The 22,096-nt window shown below is 38.3% G+C and overlaps 3 protein-coding genes across 4 annotated transcripts in view; 1 reads left to right on the forward strand and 2 right to left on the reverse strand.

Moving 5' to 3' along the window:
- Positions 1-10,869, reverse strand: part of thbs4b (thrombospondin 4b) — a 30,823-nt gene extending 19,954 nt beyond the window's left edge. The window contains exons 1-2 of the mRNA XM_089019815.1: positions 10,742-10,869; positions 1,002-1,116 (exon numbers count right to left, since the gene is read on the reverse strand). Of these exons, the coding sequence (XP_088875941.1) occupies positions 1,002-1,080 (79 nt within the window). The 5' untranslated portion in view covers positions 1,081-1,116; positions 10,742-10,869. The remainder of the gene's footprint in view (positions 1-1,001; positions 1,117-10,741) is intronic.
- LOC148884739 (BCL2/adenovirus E1B 19 kDa protein-interacting protein 3) lies at positions 9,387-19,970 on the reverse strand. The gene is made up of 7 exons (XM_089019817.1): positions 19,845-19,970; positions 16,035-16,180; positions 12,700-12,850; positions 12,037-12,118; positions 10,998-11,071; positions 10,742-10,879; positions 9,387-10,043 (listed from the first exon to the last, which is right to left on the reverse strand). The coding sequence occupies exons 2-7, from the start codon at positions 16,069-16,071 to the stop codon at positions 9,995-9,997; spliced, it is 531 nt and encodes a 176-aa protein (XP_088875943.1). The 5' UTR covers positions 16,072-16,180; positions 19,845-19,970; the 3' UTR covers positions 9,387-9,994.
- Positions 19,971-19,991: 21 nt separating this feature from the next.
- Positions 19,992-22,096, forward strand: part of LOC148884740 (uncharacterized) — a 32,719-nt gene continuing 30,614 nt past the window's right edge. For both annotated transcript variants that reach the window (XM_089019813.1, XM_089019814.1), the window contains exon 1: positions 19,992-20,098. The gene's annotated coding sequence lies outside the window, so the exon portion shown is untranslated. The remainder of the gene's footprint in view (positions 20,099-22,096) is intronic.

A 22,096-nucleotide genomic window follows, 5' to 3' on the forward strand; every position in this document is an offset into this window, starting at 1 on the left:
ATGCTAAAACTGCAAGAAATTGAGCTGCGAATTGGGGATTTTCAGAAAGTCCCGCCCCCAGTTCGTGACGTCACACCAAGACATTGCTGGAGAATCCAAACAATGGCTTCAGATTCGGAGAATATGCTTTCTTGTTACACATCCAGTTATGACTATGATTCAAATAGTTCTGAAGAGGAAAGCATACATGTTTGCAATCGATTAAAGAAGTCCTTCCGTGTCATTTTGAGGCATCTGGACTGCAATGTAGCGTCCCACAAAAGAGGCAGAAAATGGCAACCAGCTCCTGTGAGGAATGAATGAGCCCGTTTCCACAGGCTGATAAATTCCTTCCATGGAGCTTGGACTCCCTCTTCTAGCGGCTTTTGGGTGCAACACAAGGTATTCAAACCAAACAGTACAGCAAAATACATTGACGTGATGGAAGGACTGCTACAATGTGTCTTTTTTTTTTCAGTCAGGGGCGTTCCTTTAGTGACGTCACGTATGGACTGGTCACCAACTCAAAAACAAGACTTCCTGAACGTTCAGCGCGAGTCTTAAAAGGTAAAATATATCTATACGCGGTGGAATCTTTGTCAAATACGCCCAGTAGAAGTCATTTGAAGCCATTTTACAAATTATGCACACAACTTGTCCGGAGACGTCGGTTATGCTTTAAATAAAAATAAATAAATAAAAATGGTTTCACCGCCAGTCATGACATTTGAAACTCGAAGGAATTTGTTTCCCTTTTCACACATCATGTATAATTCCTTGTATGTTGGCCGTTCCTTCATATCATATTCCCTTTTTTTTCTTTTCCTCCCCCCTCCACACACACTTACGGGGCTGCTCTTCATCCATAATGCAGTCGAATCAAACAAAAGTGGAATACATGCCGGCGCAGCGGCCCGACCTTTATCTTACCGTCACGTTGTGGGAAGTGAGGTGGTTAAAATCATTATATTTTTATTTTTTAAAGTAATACGATTCAAGCGAATAAATGACTCATCACTCACCTAAAGCTTGAGCTTTCACGTACGTGCACAGTTGAAGCAGAAGCTGCGAGGCCACGATCGCCGCTCTCCATCGTCCCATCTTGTCAACAACGTCCAACTTTGGGCTCGCAAGTGTCTGATGGGAGATGGTGAAAGGAGTCCCACTTAGGGAAGGAGAAGGAGGAGGAGGAGCATTTGAGGAAAACACAAATCAAACCCCCCCACTTTTTTTTTTTTTTTTTTTTTTTAAGACCACCGCATGCGGAGTAAGGCGTCATTTTTGACTGCGGCTGCGGGTGTTTAGACTGTTTGCAACAAGTTCTTGGAAAAGAGTTGATGGTTCGGCCCATGTGTTTGCACACCCACTCATTCTTCACGCCATCTCATAAGGAAAAAAAAAAGACAGGAAATGAGGCCAGGTCAAGAAGAACAAGACCGCCTGCAGGTTGTCTGGGAGTCTTTTAAATAGTGAAAAAATCTCAGAGGACATTGACTACAATTTTAGAAATACAGTGATACATTGGCCTACAAACTTAATTGGTTCCCAGAGTGTGTAAGGCGAAAAGTGTGTATCCCAAAAAATAATTTCCCATAGGAAACCATTAAAATGAGAATAATCCGTTCCCAGGTCCCCATAAAACCTCATTTTCTGCTCTCTAATTTTCTAAGCCTACATAAAATATACCTTATTTTATGTATAATAACTGTGCTATGGTATTATAATTAAAGGCATAAACTCTAGTGTATAATAAAGTTGTTTTATTTACCTTTGTAATGGACGTTGATGCTTGATGGAATGGAGTGGATGGTTTCATCAGCATTAAACACTTGAGGAACGTAACCTTCTTCTTTCACCATCTTGAGGAATGATCACTTGTAGGTGCTTTCTCTGCGATCATTTTATCTAGTTCCTCATCAATTGTGTTCTGTTTAGCTGGGTTGATAGCTTTTTGCATCAAGTGTACAGATGGCTTGTGCGGGTTGTTTGTGGAACCTGATTGATGGGATATTTTAACCTTGTAGTCTACACTTTGAACGCCTTTGAACTATCAAAGTTGAAACTCTCTCACTGTCGTCTGCCGGTCTCTTTAATGTTTAAACCACCTCCCCTCACTGCTGCGTTCTTGACCAATCACCGTGGCTTTACCTGAAGACTGGGGGCGGGGAATAGAGGACAAAAACAGTTGGCTGCCATTTTGTGCGCTAAAATCTATCTAAATCTACTTGCTATCTCTTTGATGTCGAAAAAGGTGTTACAAGATTAGCCACAGACTGAATTGAAAAAGTCACAGTTGTCAAGCCTTGACATTTTAACTAATTTGGAGCGCAAATGTGTATTAAAAAAAGTGTCTATAATGACGTTTCCAACAGAACAATAAACAGTCAAAGAAGATGAGTCATACTTTCCTGCATGTCTCCCACAGGTTTTCTGTGTGGGAAGCTAAAACAATAAATACATAAAAGACTTTTATTTGGGTATCATCTTCACAATTTTGGCTATTGGGTCAATAATGATGGAAATCCGCATAAGAAGACTCTAAGGAGAGGTTCTTAAAGAATAACAACATGTGGAAACGCGGATAAGATAATCAGCTGGACGCACACACACACACACATGGCAGCTGCTGCTAAACCGCATTTGACAATCTGAATAAAACTCGCAAGGAGAAAAGACAGGAAGGATGTTTACACTGTGAGCGAATGTCTAGTAGCTAATCACAGTTTGACACATGATGCCAAAAAAAAGGACATTCAATCACTAACAGTGACTATTTATTTACTTAACCGCCCCCTATTCGCATTGGCAATTGGAAGTAAGGAAAGTCCGTTTCGGGCTGCGCGATTTAAAGCTACTACAGTGATACCTTGGCTTACGAACTTAATTGGTTCACAGAGAGAGTGTTTAAGGCCAAAAGTGTGTATCCCAAAAAATAATTTCCCATAGGAACCCATTAAAATGAGAATAATCCGTTCCCAGGTCCCCATAAAACATAATTTTCTACTTTTCTAAGCCTTAAAACTACACAAAATATACCTTATTTTATGTATAATAAATGTGCTATGGTATTATAATTAAAGAAATAAACTGGACTGTATCATAAAGTCGTTTTATTGACCTTTGTGATGGTCATTGATGGAATGGAGTGGCCGGTTTCATCAGCATTCAACACTTGATGAGGAACGTAGCCTTCTTCTTTCACCATCTTGAGGAATGATCCCTTGTAAGTGCTTTCTCTGCGATAATTGTACCTTGTTCCTCATCAATTGTGTTCTGATTAGCTGGGTTGGTAGCTTTTTGCATCAAGTGTACAGATGGCTTGTGCGGGTTGTTTGTGGAGCTTGATTGCTGGGATATTTTAACCTTGCAGTCTACACTCTGCTACCTAACTAATTAGCTAATTATCTAGCTGGCTATCTATTAGCTATCTATCATGCTAGCTATCTATTAACTATCTGCCTAGCTTTCTATCTCGCTTGCTATCTATTGACTGGCTATTAGCTAGCTAACTAGCTAGCTTTCTATCTATTTGAGTTACTTCCGGGTTGAGTGAACAATGGCGCGTGTGGCTGCCGCTGCTCACCCACAGAAAAACTGAGCCTGTGACTGTAAAGTGACCTTGAGAGTTTTGAAAGGCGCTTAGAAATTAAATGGATAATTATTATTATTATTATTATTGTTATTACTATTTATTTATCGGTAATCCGCCGCAATAAAAACCAAAACCCGAACAAATTCAGGAATGGCGCTCCATGTCACACTTTTCAATTCCCGAATACATTCAGGAATGACAGCGAATGAGGACCCAAGCAGAGGACAGTGGTTCTATTCTTACACTGCTTGAGTTTTCCCATCACAACGTTGACATTCGTTAAAATGCTGACTTTGCGGACGTTTTTCACGCCAGCATTTAACGTAAAGTAATAGCGACGTTAAACAGATATACGACCTCCTCCTGGGACGGTTTTTTTTTCTTTTCCCCTCCAAATCAGCATTTTTGCAATGGACAGAAGCTGTTACGGCGCAGCTTGACTCCACCGCCGTTTTGGCACCCGCAAACCCGGCGGGACGTTCAAGTCTTATGAGTCTTGTACCTGAGGCGAGTTACGTAAGAGTACCTTTTTGTGGTAGCAAACTTCTGACTTTAGGAGACCACAAATTGGGGCGTTACGTATCGTAGCAGACTAAATGCTGGAGACAAACTGCAATTTCGTCATTTACTGAGAATAGCCTCACCAAAGTCCGGGTGGACTTCAGCTGAGGCGTCACCTGTCAATTCAGACTTGTAAGATCATAAAATGAAGACTAAGTTTTTTTTTTTTTTTTTTACTAAAAATAAATAAAATGAAAATAAATGGGATAAAAAAATACAAATAAAACATGAATAATTCTATGACTTATATAAATACAGTGATACCTTGGCTTACGAACTTAATTGGTTCCCAGACAGTGTGTAAGGCGAAAAGTGTGTATCCCAAAAATTAATTTCCCATAGGAAGCCATTAAAATGAGAATAATCCGTTCCTAGGTCCCCATAAAACATTTTTAAAAATTCTACTTTCTAATTTTCTAAGCCTTAAAACTACACAAAATAGCCCTTATTTTATGTACAATAAATGTGTTATGGTATTATAATTAAAGAAATAAAATGTATGGTATAATAAAGTCGTTTTATTTACCTTTGTGACGGTCGTTGATGGCTTGATGGAATGGAGTGGCCGGTTTCATCAGCATTAAACACTTAATGAGGAACGTAGCCTTTTTCTTTCACCATCTTGAGGAATGATCCATTGTAGGTGCTTTCTCTGCCATAATTTTACCTAGTTCCTCATCAATTGTATTCTGTTTAACTGGGTTCATAGCTTTTTGTATCAAGTGTACAGATGGCTTGTGCGGGTCATTTGTGGAGCCTGATTGATGGGATATTTTAACCTTGCAGTCTACACTCTGCCTTTGAGCTATCAAAGTTGAAACGAGTCCAAATGTCACTGTTTTCTATCCATTTTCTCACTCTCTCTCTGTCGTCTGCATGTCTCTTTAATGTTTAACCCCCTTCACTGCTGCGTTCTTGACCAATCACGTGGCTTTAACCGAATACTGGGGGCGGGGAATAGAGGACAAAAACAGTCGGCTGCCATTTTCTTGTTAGAACGGGCTCCTTCTCGAACGACACATCACTCATTGTGGCAGCTCCGTGTGTATCCCGAAAAATAGTTCATATGCCAAGGTGAAATTTTTATAAATTTAACATTCGTAAACCGAAAAGTTCGTAAGCCAAGGGGTTCGTAAACCGAGGTATAACTCTACTAAGCTTTTTTATTACAAAAATAAATGGGATAAAAATACAAAGAAAACATGAATAATTGTATGACTTATATAAATATAAGAAAGCCAAAAGCCCCATTTAAAAAAAACAACAACAACAAAGAACCATCCTATCCATCCGCCTTCGCATCGCATCTGCTGAATCACTCAAATTGAAATAAAACCCTTCTTTGTGCCCTTCTTGGAAAACGGTAAAAAGGTTGAGAGATTGATGGAAGGCGGTGATGCTATTTTTTGTCTCATCTCAAAAAGCAAAAAAGAACCCAACAACAGTGGCTTTATCGTCATTTCGCAACTGTCAACAGTCTGATGGGTCGACCATGTGTGCGTCCATCCGTCACGCCTCTTCTGAAGTCCACCTGCATGTACGACTAACACACGCTAAATCATCCCCGAAGCGTCAAAAGGGCATCCACCTTTGACTGGGGGGGCTTTCCTCACTCATCCTGCTCATCTTATCGACCAAAAACTTAACTTCAATCATGTAAACGTGTTCACGTTTCTAGCCTCCAAATATGACAACATATTCTGGTAAATATAAACTATTTTCAGATGTTTTGTTTGTGACGGTTAAAACAAACGATCGCGAACGAACCCTGGCAGCTACTTGGCAAAACATTTGTTGTAACATCATTTTTTGGGGGTAAAAGAGCCTCCATTGATTTTTGTGACATTCACTCTTTCACTGTCCCAATGAGGAGGTCTCTTCAGCTGTCATTTGGACTACTTTGAAGGTGTCGGATGTTTCGCTCCTCATCCGAAAAACTTCGTCAGCGAACTAAAGTTGTGCTGGTAGCTCTGGCCCGATATATATGTTAATATATATATATATATATATCCCTAATGTACAGATGTGATGATGTATGCTTTGATAGGTCCCTGCTCTAAGGTCTTTCACTGCCATTTCCGAGTTTATTAGGGTTTTGTTTTTTTTTGCTAGGGTCCCGATAAAGCTGCCCTAATTTCAAGCTCACATAACTCCAGACCCATATAATTTAGGAATTAACTCTTTTTTTATGATGACAAAAGAGAGTCTAAGGTTTTTTTACGCTGCATTGAATGTTTACGTAGACCTAAAACTCAATATTCTAGAGTCAACACATTTTTGAAAAACAACGACCGCTAAAAGCCACCGGCATGTAGCTAGCTTGCCATACGTCTCTCTGGTAAAGGCATTAGCTTACGACATGACAGGAAGTGGTGAGTCCGTTCGTTCCGTAAAGGTAAAAACTGCTGAACGTGCGCAACGTTCGCGGCTTCCCACTCCAACAAAGCCGGCGTAGCATCTCCGATATCATCACTTTAGCATATGTAGCTTCCTTCCTTCCTGCTGAAGGACTCACTGTACGCGGCGCTAGCTTGTTATTCGCTGTCATGAAATGAAAGGACTTGCTCCCACAGAGAAAATTTGTAATAGCGATTACCTAAAGTCGCCCACGCATAAAGCCGCACTGAACTCTTTGAATGGCTCATATCCTTGAGGACTAGATATGACTGTGAACCCATGCTGATTGGCTAACTAACCGCTAGCCACGGTTCGTCTAAAGTATTTAGCAAAAGTTGATGGCTACTTTGAATTTTAGTAACAGGGCAAATGATGGTGAGTAAACTGGATCTGTGGACTGACAACACCATAAATCAAATCAGCTGTGTTCACTCCCACAACGGCGCAAACGTGCCCGTCAAAGAAAATAACAAACTCCTATTCACGGCCAAATTGCAGAAACATGACCTTTTCGAGTCCAGTTTATTTAAAAGCCAAAAAAGTGCTTCGTTGTGCATTTGTGAAGCACGTGCAAATGCTGAAAATGGCTTCCTGTTGCAGTGAAACACATCGGCCCAGGAATGTAAGGTGGGAAACGTGCGGAGAATGAAAACCAGGTGTTTGCACGCTCTCCGTGTTTTTTGTTGTTGTTGCTGTTGCATGGTCACCGAGACCCCGAGACCCCAAACATGAAATGTCGCTAATGGCAGACAGACGTGTTCGGGCTTTGACCACAAAATGTTATCCAAGGTAGCAATAAAATGGTCCAATCCTCGTTTTTTTTTTTTTTTTTTTTTGAGATTACAAGTTTTAATGGTGACCTTTTACAATTTGCTTTTACTGAAATAACGTGACTTAATTCTTGTTAATAAAATACTGTATTCACAGAATATTATGGAGTTTTTCCGTTAGTACTTTTTTTCACCATCCTAAAAAATATTTCTTGGAAAAAATTACTTTTTTTCAGTAATATTCTAGTTTTTTTTGGGGGGTTGTAATATTACATTATTTACTCCTATTTTTGTCCAAGTCATACGGAAATATTTTTCATATGATTCTCAGCTTCCAGTGTTACTGTTATTGCAGCAACAATATATTTCCTTCCCTACAGCACGATTCCAGTAATAACACAACTTGCTTCGCACCACATTAAAGCATCATTCATCAACCCCAATTTTGTTTTTTGAAACGTCAAATTTCTGGATTAGTCCGATTATAACTTATTTATGTATGTATGTATGTACAGTATGTATCTATTCTTTACCTATCTATGTATGAATGTATGTATGTATGAATGTATGAATGTGTGTATGTGAGTGTGCGTGTGTGTGTGTGTGCGCGCGTGTGTGCACGTGACTGCGTGTGTGTGTCCGCACATATGTATGTGTGTGTATGTATGTATGTATGTATGTATGTATTATGTACTGTATGTACTGTTTGTGTATGTGTGTATTTATTTATTTATTTATTTATTTATTTATTCATCCATCCATCCATTCATTCATTCATTCATCCATTCCTTGACATATTTAACTCTGCTGCTGTGTTACTTCTGGGTAGAGTGAACGCTGGTGCGAATGGCTGCCGCTGCTCACCCGCACAAAAAAAAAAAAAATACGTGACTGTAAAGTATCCTTGTGAGTTTTTAAAGGCGCTTATAAATTACATGTATTATTATTATTATTATTATTATTATTTATGTATTTATTTTTAACTGTCATCTGACAGCATTATTCTTGCAATACCAAGACTTAAAAAAAATAAATGTTTTAGGTCTTGCAATATTCAACGTTCTCTCGCAATATTCCATATTGTCATCGTCTTACTGGAAGCGAATCATTTTAATCTGTCTGAGAAATGTGACTTGATTCTCCAAGGGAAGGTTTCTTGGGGTTTATGGGGAAGCAATAAAAGGTCCAATTCTTGTCTGGTCTGAGAAAGAAGAAGCTTGTTAAAAAAAAAAAGAGAGAGAAAGAGAGAGAGAGTGAAGAAGGCCTGAAGTGAAGGAATGACGAAGGCAGATGGCAATCACAACAGAGGAGACATTTGAGAAAAGAAATAATAATGAAGAAATGCAGAGAACAAGCCCTGAGGCGCTCCCAATTCCCCGTACGTGCATGACATTGCGTTGTTTTAGTCAGGATGATCCTAAAATATATTTTTGCTTTTTGAACAACTTACTCTGTTTTTCCAGACAAAAGCTGTTAGTTGGTTGATTTCGTAACCGTGACCTCAGCTCAACTCAATTCACCACAAGCAGCAAGTTACCATTTATCTTAGTGCTAACAAGCAATGCGAAATGCCGCAGACGGACATAACGAATGCGCTGCAGCACATGTAGACTGACGATAAAACAGTATTAATCAGGGAGCTGTTCTTTATCATTGACAAAACTATTTGCAGATTACTAGTGAGGGTGCTGATACAGATTTTTTTTATACGGTGATACCATGGCTTACGAACTTAATTGGTTCCCAGACAGAGTGTGTAAGGCGAAAAGTGTGTATCCCAAAAATTAATTTCCCATAGGAAACCATTAAAATGAGAATAATCCATTCCCGGGTCCCCATAAAACATAATTTTCAAATTTTCTATGCCTTAAAACTATACAAAATATACCATATTTTGTGTATAATAAATGTGCTATTGTATTATAATTAAAGAAATAAACTGTACAGTATAATAAAGTCATTTTATTTACCTTTGTAATGGTCGTTGATGCCTTGATGGAGGTTCCCATTTGCGTTAATTCCCATGGAAAGTTTCTAATTTGGATTTTTTCAAACCCAAAGTAGCAATTATGACAGGAACTTAAACGAAAGAGCTAACATGCACTCTGAGGCTTTGTAGGAGTGATGTTTAATGGGATCACGATTGTCTTTGGGGGAGGTTAAACATTTAATTGGATTAGAGGGACAAAAAAAGTACATGGGCTCCTACATTGACTCCCGAAAAACTACATGCTGCTTTAAATACATAACAAGAGGAAGGGAAAAAAATAGATTTTAGCTGTCATTACTTGTGACAAATGACAGATTTGTTTTTTCATCCTCAAGGTTGTCCGAAGGGCTGGCATATATTATACAGACTTGGCGTCCTCTTTTTTTCTTTGTATCATCTGGTCTTCTCGCTGATTAGTCTTTAGAGGCTAAAGTGACCTCAGCGTGACTCATTTTGCCAGCCTCCCCCACCCCAACACCAAGCCCCCTTAAGGGCCCTAACAACATGGCTACACACACACACACACACACACACACACACACACACACACACACACACACACACACACACACACACACACACACACACACACACACACACACACACACACACGCACACACGCAATGATAAACACAAACGCAAACAGGCAAGGTACTATGGCTACGACCTTAAAGGGATAGCAACTAGCTTAACTTGGAGCTAATGTCACAGCGAGCTAGTTGTGGAAGTGGCCAAACGTTTTCCAATGTAAATTCTAAAAGAGGAAAAAAGAAGGAAAGGGAAAAGAAAAAGGAAAAAACAGAATAATTCTTAATATTATTGCTATAAAATATTTCGCAATTAAAGGACAACCGACACTATTTTTCCTAACTGACATCAGACAAACGTTGTATAGCATCTAAAATACCCAAAACACGCAGGCTGATATTATTAGTCAAATGCAAAAAAAAAACAATACAAATGAGTTCAAGTGTCCCGAAACTACTTCAAAATGATGCCGGAAATGGCAAGTTTCAGAAGGTCCCGCCCCCTTGTTCGTGATGTCACACCAGGACGTCTATGATCCAAATAGTTCTGATGTAGTTTCATCAGCACGGATCAACACGAAGTTTTCAGACCAAACAAAGTGCCCAAAATGCATTGTGTGTCGCTTTCTCGGTCAGTGGCGTTCCCTCCGTGACGTCACGTCAGGCTTCGTCATCAACTCGAAAACAAGACTTCCTGAATATTCAGCACGAGTCTTAAAAGGTAAAATATAGCTATATGCGGTGGAATCTTTGTAAAATACGCTCAGTAGAAGTCATTTCAAGTCATTTTACAAATTATGGACACAACTTGTCCGGAGGTGGCGGTTGTCCTTTTAAATGGAGTCACATGTCAATCAGGCCACGCGGACAAGAACCGCCTCATAGCATCACATGCTAAGGAAGTTAGTGTATGTAAAGCTCGTACCCGATGCCCAGCGTGAGGAGATGCGAAGCTAGTAGCGAGGGGACGAGGACGAGGAAAACGTCGGACGAGAAGATCCCTCTCTTCTTCATCACCTCCGTCTTACGAATGCTGAGCTTTGGGTGCTGAAAGACGAACTCCCTGCACGACATCGGCAAAATATCACGTCAATGTTGACAGCGAGGACAAAATAAAATCGAGAAAAATAGATTATTGCTTCCAAAATATTTTGGATTTTGTTTTTGAAGTGTTTTCTTACTTGGGTGGCATGTTTTCAGGCCTGCTGGACCAGTCCCACACCCAATCAGTGTCCACTCTCCGCTCATTTTCTTCCTGTTCACATCATCACAAAGAGATCCAATGAGAAGTCCAGCCATCCATTCAACTAATCTCTATATCCCACTAAGCCGTTTAGGTTTGTTAACGGAGAGAATATTAATATGTGTCAGAGATGTTCGATCGGACACTGTGGACAAAGACTCGAACCCAGAAAGATTGTCTTTACTGCCGGCAGGAGATGCAGCCATTCATGACAGACGCCCGAATTCTGCAGCCTTCTTCCAAGCTATTTATTGAGAGTATATGCAAATGAATGTGATACATTAGTAAAACAGTTTTCTTGATTAGAATAGCACACCTCTTGAGTTCTAAGCACGAACAGATGTAAGCAATAAAACATTGTCTTTTCCATGAACTGATAAATTTGTAACCTGGCTAATGAGCTCTTCCTGTGAAGGAGTTTCAAGTCGTAAATTGCTTCGGTGATAAATGAGTTTCCCAAGTCCTAAATTCTGTCCAAGGCCAGATCTCCTTGATGAAGATGACAGTTTAACAGGCTGTATCTGTTGACCTCAGATTGACCCCGGGTTGTCTGTGCTTCAATTGTGTATTCGAGTCGCACATGTTGACTAAGCATATAACAGCATGAAACTATTAAATATTATAACTTCTTATTCTCCATCGGGGTTGGTTGAGGGTCGCAAAGATGAAAAATTCATTTTGTTTGCTAACGTTTCACCGCTCAGTTAGAAAACGGGCTAGCTTGCTAGCTAAAGTATCTAGTGAGCTACATACACTACAGCTGTGTCGAGTCGCGCCGGAAGTAATAATAATAATAAAGCGATGTCATGTGACTAAGAAATCAACCTTTATAGGACCCGACCTGTGATTTGTGATAAAATGTGTATCTACAACAGTTAGCTAGCTAGCTCACTCGATTTTCCCCTTTTAGCTAGTGAGCTAAAAAGGCAAAGTCTATTCAACATCGACATTTTCAAATACGGTACTGTTATTTGCACCTGTATGGTGATGCAGTCACTGTCTGGATCACTTGAAGGGCTGGGGGGGCCAGTCGGGTGTGGGGTCCCGACCTGCGAGGCACTGCAGTCAATGAGCAGATGTTAGTGTTCGGAATTTAGCCAATAATAATAATAATAATAATAATAATAATAATAATAATAATAATACAAATTTCTAAGCGCCTTTCAAACCTCTCAAGGACACTTTACAGTCATGGGATAATAACATTTTTTCTGCGGGTGAGCAGTGGCAGCCATTCGCGCCAGCGTACACTCAACCTGGAAGTTACACAAACTCACGCCACTAATGTGATTGTGTATATAGACATACAATACAATACAATACAATACATCCTAATTTATATCGTGCTTTCACAACAGCTGCAGCTGTAACAAAGCGTTTCACATAATAGTCAACACAAAGCAAAATAATAAACACAACAACAACAAAAACATAAAACAATGACTTTCCCCATGTAGTCTATGATGTTTGAGTAGAAGACAAACACTATTACATGAAGCAGTTCTAATAACTCAGATAACTAAAAATCACCCATGTGTCCGTTAACTGTAGTTGTACTTTATGGATATTTCTACTCAAATTATTGATAATGCAATGGGTTTATTCCATCATGCTTTTTGATGCGAGACCGGTGTTGCTACCCGTCTCGGTTCCTCTCGCACTCCAGCTGCGCTTCCAACAGGATCCTCTCCAGCTCCCCCTGCAGGGCGGACGAGATGCTATCCTCAGGCCCCGTCAGACTCTCCCTGCGGCTCACGGTGGCGATCAACTCCTCTAGTTCCACCCAGGAGCCTGCATGGAGAAGAAAATACACCACCTAAAGATGTCTGGTGATTGTAGTTTTTGCAGCTTTCCATGTCATCCTGATCATCAGGTTACGTTCTTCTTGTAACATTAAAATGCATTCACGTAGCATGAGAAAGTGTTCTGCACTAACCATATGTTGGATATCAGAGCATGGTGTGTAGACAGTGAGCTTCACAATTCTCCAATAAAAACATGAAGATGAGAATGCACCGTTTTGTGATTTTTATGGAAGTATTTCTTGTAAAGCTGCATACAAACAAAAACAATAGGAATGTTGTACAGCATCCAATTCTACATATAAAATTACATTAATGTAACAGGCCTATTCTCTCGCCCATGTTAAAAATAGGGTCTGAAGGTCATGGTCGTAAGTACGCGTGGTCTTAAGTCGAGCCGGTCGTAAGTCGGATGTTACCTGTATATGTTTTTGCACTTACATCCTCTGATTTTCACATTTCTTACTCTTTGTTTAATATCGCTCGGTTGCTTGGCAAATGCTTTTGAATGTATGCCGAGTCATTGAAAACCATCAATGAAAATCAAATGAACACATGCAGCCATGAAAAGACTCAATGGACACAAAAGGTTCATAGGGTTCAAATGTAACACACACACACACACACGCGCACACGCACACACACACACACACACACACACACACGCACGCACGCACGCACGCACACACACACACACACACACACACACACACACACACACACACACACACACACACACACACACACACACACACACACACACACACACACACACACACACACACACACACACACACACACACACACACACGGACGACTCAACAGTAAGCAGGCTTGACAGCATGCTCACTTACGTAACATCTTATTTCTGTAGGAGATTAGCCATTCACCCTCTTACGTCCGCCCTGTTTACATTTACAGCCAATCGCAACCTTCCTCCATTTACGAGATGTCATGTGTGTTTGTATGACTAGTCTTGTGAGGACCACTAACATTTTATACCAGACGTAGTGAGGACATTTTTGACAAGTGAGGAGCTTTTGGCCGGTCCTCAAAAGTTTTTCCATTCTAAAGGCTTCTAGAGGGTTTATATATGCATCTGTTAAAGTTTCAGAAAGGTCCTCACAAATTCACCTAAAATGATTTTTTTTGGTGTGTATTTTAATTTCACTTGGATACACACACTTTTCACTCACTGTGTGTGTGTTTATGTGTGTGTGTGTGGGTGGTTAATGAGAGGAAAAAGTTCATACCACAAAAAGTAATACAATATTTTAACCAATTTCATACAGGGGTGAGGACTTTGAATGTACCCATTTAGAAACCTCACTCCTGCTGTTATTTCAGTTTCACGTCCACTTTTTATTTTTTTTGCTTTTAAAGAAGTTGAAGTTGGAAATGGGGTGACATTTAGTGTTCAAATGGAACACTAATTCTTCTCTAAACTTATCAGCAACGGTGATCCTCACTCCTTAACTCTGGAGTTATCCGGACCTCACAAAACCATTGAAACAGGAATGTGTGTGTGTGTGTGTGTTTGTTTGTGTCATGACTGCGCACAGTCGGACATTGCGAGGAAGGAAGAGGAATCTGTGCCATTGCCCTAGTTTTTTTTTGTGGGTCCCAACAGGAGATTTATGACATAACCGTTTAGCTGAGTTATCTGCAACGATTCTTGTTGTGGGACATCAAAGACCTTATGCAATGCGAAACAATTTTTTACATATTTCTCTTCAGCTAATAATAAAATGGCAGATTAATCAAGAAAAAAAATGTAATAATAAATAATAATACATTTCATTTACAAGCGCCTTTCAAAACTCTCAAGGACACTTTAAAGTCACAGAATATTTTTTCGGTGGGTGAGCAGCGGCAGTCACACGTGCCAGCGTTCACTAAACCCGTAAGTCAATAAAATAGATAGAAAGCTACCTCGCTACGTAATAGATAGCTAATAGCTAAGTCATTCAATCTTAAGCACTTTCTGTTAGTTTTATGAAACAGTTCTAGTTGAAAGAGTAGTGAATCAAAGCGTCCTTTTCACCAGTGGATTAGGGACGACATGGTGGAAGATGTGGTTGTTTGAATTGCAGAAAAATGAAAAATTATAACAAATAATATGACAACATAAAGCCATAGAGTCATTCATTCTGTTTTATATATGTTTATATACACATTTTTATACAATTCATATTGAGCCAATGACTCCATTGGCTAGCTTATTGCTCTGCCACGGATATTGATTGGTTGTGTTTGTTTTCTATTTCTATCATAGGCTTGCTATAAGCGTCGAGAAATCCGTGGCTCTTAATTGGCTTACCGAGATACACGCGGGTGAGTCAGCGAATCCGTTTAGACCACAAACGGTGTCGGTAGTGGTAGATAATAAGAGTGTCGTTGATGAAATTCATGATATTGTTTTTAATTTGGCGGGGGTGGGGGGGGGGTGGCAATGAATTTCCACTCTGTACATTTGAAAATTGACATTTTTTTTGCTTACAAACTTCAGCTCAGAACTAGAAGCATCAGTGAATCACATTTCGAAATATTTCTTCACACCCATGACATTACTTTAAATTTAAAAAAATCACACATCATTTTGTTTCATTAAAAAAAAACTTGATTAAATGGGAATAATTTTGGTGATATGACTCGACCTAAGTTGTAAGTCCTGAAGATTAGTCATATTACAGTAAAGTCTCGTTATATCGATATCGGATATATCGATAGTCCCGGTTATATCGATATTATTTCTATGCACGCACGGAGAAAATTACATGCAAACAGGGTCGGATATATCGATAGTCCCGGTTATATCGATATTTTTTCGGACTCCCTTGAATATCGATATAACGAGACTTTACTGTATTTGTCATTTTTGTTTTTTTCCCGGCAAATTGGCTTTTTCGTGTTTATTATGTTTGTTAAAATCATAAGTGCCTTGCACGCAGGGTCCCACAGGACAGTAATTTCCTCTGTGATGTATGTCATGCATATTAGCATATTAGACAATAAAGCCGACTTTGACTTAATGAAAAAAAGTCACCAGCAAAATTTGTACTCAATAATTTTACAATAACATCCAAATTTGTTTCATAAAAAGGAGGTTCGTCAACTGTATTCAAAAAAAAAAAAAATGCCAAAGAGCAACGAGGAGGGAGAGCATGACTCACCGTAGAGACTGTCCTCTGGTGTCTGCTGGCCGGACATGTTTGTGTCTTGCTGGTACAGCAGGGGGAGGCCTTCCTGGAGGAGGTCTTGCAAGAGATGGCGAGGAATGACTGATTCCCGCGGGGCAGCTTTTGCGCCTGGTGGAAGCCTAAAAATATCCAAAATAGAAAAACAAAACAAACAAGGCTGGACTAATCCACGCTGTTGCACTCTCCTCTCCTCCCTCTACACCCCCCCCCCCTCCTTTAGCTCTGGCCACATGTCAGCCAAGGTGGATGTAAACAGAAACAAGCGAAACAAACTAAACACCCTAAAAAAAAAAAAAAAAAAAAAAGGGGGCGGAGGGTTTGGCATCCAAATTCTTTTAGGGTTAAATAAAGCATCCCATTGAATCTTAAGAATGGCTACAAGACGTATAACAGCCTACGTTGTATCATTTATTTGAAGGCAGAACCAGATTGGAGAGTTATATCATCTCTGTTTTATTTACATTGAAAAGCTGGAAATTGTATTTTTGCACAAGACGCTAAAAAACAAAAAGAATTGAGCTTCATCATTTCATTAGTCTTGTGAATATTATTATTGCTATTGTTATTATTATCATAATAATTATTCTAAATATTATTATTCTAATTATTCTCATTATTATTATTATTATTATTGCTGCTATTATTAGTAGTAGTAGCAGTAGTAGTAGTATTAGTATTATTATTATTAGTAGTAGTATCAGTAGTAGTCGTCGTAGTATTAGTAGTATTAGTCTTAATAGTAGTATTAGTAGTGATAGTATTAGTTTTATTAGTATTAGTCATATTAGTATTAGTAGTATTCCTATTATTATTATTAGTAGTAGTAGTATCAGTAGTAGTATTAGTTTTAGTAATATGAGTCATATTAGTAGCATTAGTAGTATTAGTAGTAGTAGTAATAGTATTAGTCACAATAGTATTATTATTATTATTATTAGTAGTAGTAGTAGTAGTAGTATTAGTCTTAGTAATAGTAGTAGTATTAGTAGTAATAGTATTAGTTTTATTAGTATTAGTAGTATTCCTATTATTATTAGTAGTAGTAGTATTAGTTTTAGTAATATGAGTCATATTAGTAGCATTAGTAGTATTAGTAGTAGTAATAGTGTTAGTCGCAATAGTATTATTATTATTAGTAGTAATAGTAGTAGTAGTAGTAGTAGTAGTATTAGTCTTAGTAATAGTAGTAGTATTAGTAGTAACAGTATTAGTTTTATTAGTATTAGTAGTATTCCTATTATTAGTAGTAGTAGTATCAGTAGTAGTATTAGTTTTAGTAATATGAGTCATATTAGTAGCATTAGTAGTATTAGTAGTAGTAGTAATAGTATTAGTCACAATAGTATTATTATTATTATTATTAGTAGTAGTAGTAGTAGTAGTAGTAGTAGTAGTAGTATTAGTCTTAGTAATAGTAGTAGTATTAGTAGTAATAGTATTAGTTTTATTAGTATTAATCATATTAGTATTAGTAGTATTCCTATTATTATTAGTAGTAGTAGTATCAGTAGTAATATTAGTTTTAGTAATATGAGTCATATTAGTAGCATTAGTAGTATTAGTAGTAGTAGTAGTAATAGTATTAGTCGCAATAGTATTATTATTATTATTAGTAGTAGTAATAGTAGTAGTATTAGTCTTAGTAATAGTAGTAGTATTAGTAATAATAGTATTAGTTTTATTAGTATTAGTCATATTAGTATTAGTAGTACAGTAGTCCTAAAACTCAATATTTTGTGGGTCCTGCAATTTGAGTGAAAATGACAAAAACCCTGGCACATCGTCGAGCAGTGAGAGTTACTCCAAAAATGGCATTTCATTTTTTTTGTGACAGCGTCAAACCAGACTTATTTAGGGAAGAAAATATAAAAAAATACTAATTTGATTATTTTCTCAAATCTCCTCAAAAGGAACGACAAGTGTCATTGATTGCACAGAATCAATTCTCTTCTTCATCGCTGTCATCTTTAAGATCCCGTCGGCACACTTGATTGCGCCGAGCATTAGCAAAAGGACTCCTCGTAGATTCTGGAGACCTGATCATTAACGCCGATTTCTCTCTTGAACAGTTTTCACGCAATCAACTGAAGGCAAAAGCGTACTTGACCCTTGCTTTCAACCACAATTGAAGCTAATTTTTTTTGGGATAGAAGCAGCAAGTTTACCTGAAATCACAGGCGGAAGCCGTGTTGGCGAATGTACGTGATCACGTAAAATCGGAATTTGATTGGCTGTGATTGTGATTGGCGGAATGTGATCGGAAAGAGCTTTCTATTTACTTTATGTTGCGTTTCACTTTTTTTGACATTTATTTTTTTTATTAGCAATGAAGAAATTAGCCACATGTAGCATTTTAACATAGCATGTTTTGATGAGAATACTAATGGGAGATTCGGGGCACTACGTACTTGGCTATCTCTTAGCTATCTATTCAGCTAGCTAACTGGCTATCCAGCTATTAGCTAGCTAACTGGTTATCTGGCTATCTATTAGCGGTGTCTGAAACTCATGACAAAATGTTAGCGGACAACTCTGAAAAGTTGCCTTAAAGTTGCCTGCCCCATTTTTCACAACTTGAAACACAATAAGACAACTAATCATAAAAAAAAACATTGTTGCAAAGTATAAAGATTTTTTTTTTATTACAAGTACCTACCACCAATGCTCCATTGCTTAATTTATGGTAAATATCACTTGCTGAAGATTTTGCTCCAGTTGTCGTTTGTCGTCATGGTGCACAATGCAATGTTTGCGTTGTGTTGTCTGCTAAAAGCCATGTGGACTCCTCTTTCTAATCGCCTTTCAAAACTCTCAAGTACACTTTACAGTCACGGTATAGTCCGAAGCACGAAACAGGCTATTGATTGGCTGCCGAACATTCGTTTGGCAATTTGCATACTCGGCTTGAAAAAGTTGTTGGCCACCCGGGCTGAGATGTATTTATGTATTTATTTATGTATTTATTTGCCTTTATTTATTTATGAATGAATTTATTTATCTATTTCTTTATGTATCTATTTATGTATCTATTAATGTATCTAATTATTCATTTAACTATTTGAAAGGCGCTTAAAATGTAATGTATTATTATTATTATTATTATTATTATTATTATTGCTGATGAAAGCGGCCACTCGATTCCATCAAGCCATCAATGACCATCACAAAGGTAAATAAAATGACTTTATTATACAGTACAGTTTATTTCTTTAATTATAATACCATAGCACATTTATTATACATAAAATAAGGTATATATTGTGTAGTTTCAAGGCTTAGAAAGTAGAAAATTATGTTTTATGGGGACCTAGGAACGGATTATTCTCATTTTAATGGTTTCCTATGGGAAATTATTTTTTGGGATACACTCTTTTCGCCTTACACACTCCGTCTGCTAACCAATTAAGTTCGTAAGCCAATGTATCACTTTATATTGGTTGTTTGTTTGCAACCTTTGTGCATTCCTCTGCGGTTGACCTTGGTGTCTTGCCAAGCTCCTCCTCTCCACTCGCCAAATCTAAATGTCCCCCCCAGTTCACCCCACCCCCCTTTTTTTGCTTCCTCTCTTTACATACTCTGCTTTTTAATTCATCACCCCCTTGCTTTAAAAGGACACTGGGGGAGGTCGCATGGCGACACCCGAGAGGAGGTCACGACGGACGGAGCGATGCAAAGTGTGGCATGGGCGGGCATGGGGGGGGGGCAACCACAACACCGGTGATGTAGGGAGGAGAGCAAGGGGGAGAGGGTGACACATGAGAGGATAACTGCCTGTTTGCTCACTCTTGTCGTCTTGCTCCCCCTCCTGTCCGTCGACTTCCACTCGCAGCGCTCCGACCGCCGGGAAGCCAGCTCCAAGGGATGCCCAACAAGGTCCACACGTGAACGGCAGACCGAAACGGGGGAGGGGAGGGTTGTTGGGGGGGGGAGAGCGAAAGAGAGACGGGAGACATCCGGAGGAGGACGGAAGAAGGCGGCGGCGGGAATAACGAGCTACGCCGGGAGGGATGCGAGGACCGGAGGAGGAGAGAGATGCGGTACGTGCGACTCAGTTCGGTATCGCCGTGGCGATCCTAAATGGCTTTTTGTTTGGGTATCTTTTACTCCCTTGCTGTGCGTGTGTGTGTGTGTGTGCTCACCCCCCATTTGCCTACACCCCATCATGTTTTGAATCAAAGACATTTTTTTGGGGGGGACACAAAAGGTGTCGTGCGCTCGGAGCCTGGTTGCTTGGCTGCCTGGTGTTTACTGGCGCGCCTACACAAAAAAAAAATAAAAATAACCAGGGATGGACTTTGTTGCTTATTTTCGGACATTGTGCAGCTTTACTGGGGCAAAGCGAGACGCTTTCCGTTTGGTGCGAGCGTTGCAGATTCCAGCACTGTGCTTTCGTTGCATATATGTCAGTCCGTGCGTGTGGGTTTTGGAAAGGGGGTATCCACACAAAGTTTCATAAGGGGGGGGGGGACACTGACTGAGGGAATCCCATTAGTGTAGCCATATCGTGCGTATACACGCTAAGCTAGGTGGTACTCAACAGTACCTTTAGATTTTGTTTTCTATTGTATATTTACAGATTGTAAATTACCATGTGGAATGTTCAGCGTGGAGTATCTTTAGATTTCTAAACTGAAATATTATATTGTTAATACCATATCTTATTTTCTTATTTGAGAAATGCGTGGTTGCGTAATATATAATTGGAAACATTTCCCTGACAATGTCGTTTTTTCTGCTTTAATTTGGGATGACATTCTGCTTTGGGATATATATATATATATATATATATATATATATATATATATATATATATATATATATATATATATATATATATATATATATATACACATATAAATATATATATATAATACATATATACATATACACATACACATACACACATATACATATATACATATACATATATATATACACATACATATATACATATACACATACACACACACACACACACATATATATATATATACACACACACACACACACATATATACATATATATATATATATATATATATACATATATATATATATATATATATATATATATATATATATATATATATATATATATACACATACACACACATATATATATACATATATACACATACATATATATACACATACATATATATACACATACATATATATACACATACATATATACATACATATACATATACATATACATATATATACATACACACACACACATATACATATATACATACACACACACACACACACATATATATATATATATATATATATATACATATATATATATATATATATATATATATATATATATATATATATATATATATATACAGTAAAGTCTCGTTATATCGATATTCAAGGGAGTCCGAAAAAATATCGATATAACCGGGACTATCAATATATCCGACCCTGTTTGCATGTAATTTTCTCCGTGCGTGCATAGAAATAGTATCGATATAACCGGGACTATCGATATATCCGATATCGATATAACGAGACTTTACTGTATATATATATATATATATATATATATATATATATATATATATATATATATATATATATATATATATATATATATATATGGTAGGGCTGACGAAGCCTCTCGGATAAGAACCGAAACGTCCGACACTTTCAAAGAAGTACAGATAAGGGCTGAAGAAACCTTTTCACCGAACAACAAAAAAGAGCAATTAATCTGTCGTCTAGGAAACGAATACGCTTACTTTGGATTCCCGTGGCACCAACGTTGACTGCTGTTGTCAAAGGGCAGTCGTCACAATCTATTAGCTGACTTCCGATGGGGATTTTTATCTCAAACGCGCCAATGTGGGTCCACGGCAGACAGATGGGACAAATCTAGTCTGGCGCTCACGTCCCCCGGAAAAGTTGGAAGCAATCTGGACTTCCTTGGGGAGAAAAGAAAAGTGATTACAACTGCCACTCAAGCGACCCTTCTGTTATTTTTCACATGGAGAGATAGATCAACTCAAGTTCTTAGCTTGAAA

The sequence above is a fragment of the Hippocampus bargibanti genome, linkage group LG18 (assembly GCF_051943395.1).
Source record: "Hippocampus bargibanti isolate YZ-2025 linkage group LG18, ASM5194339v1, whole genome shotgun sequence".
NCBI classification, from domain to species: Eukaryota; Metazoa; Chordata; class Actinopteri; order Syngnathiformes; family Syngnathidae; genus Hippocampus; species Hippocampus bargibanti.

Bases quoted from the DNA above. Each gene is read 5' to 3' on its own strand.
- LOC148884739 (XM_089019817.1), bottom strand. From the start codon at position 16,071: ATGTCCGGCCAGCAGACACCAGAGGACAGTCTCTACG. The intron at 12,851-16,034 runs GTGAGTCATGCT...TTCTCCATGCAG, and splicing joins ACCAGAGGACAGTCTCTACG to GCTCCTGGGTGGAACTAGAG. The intron at 10,880-10,997 runs GTAAGAAAACAC...GATGTCGTGCAG, and splicing joins CCTGAAAACATGCCACCCAA to GGAGTTCGTCTTTCAGCACC.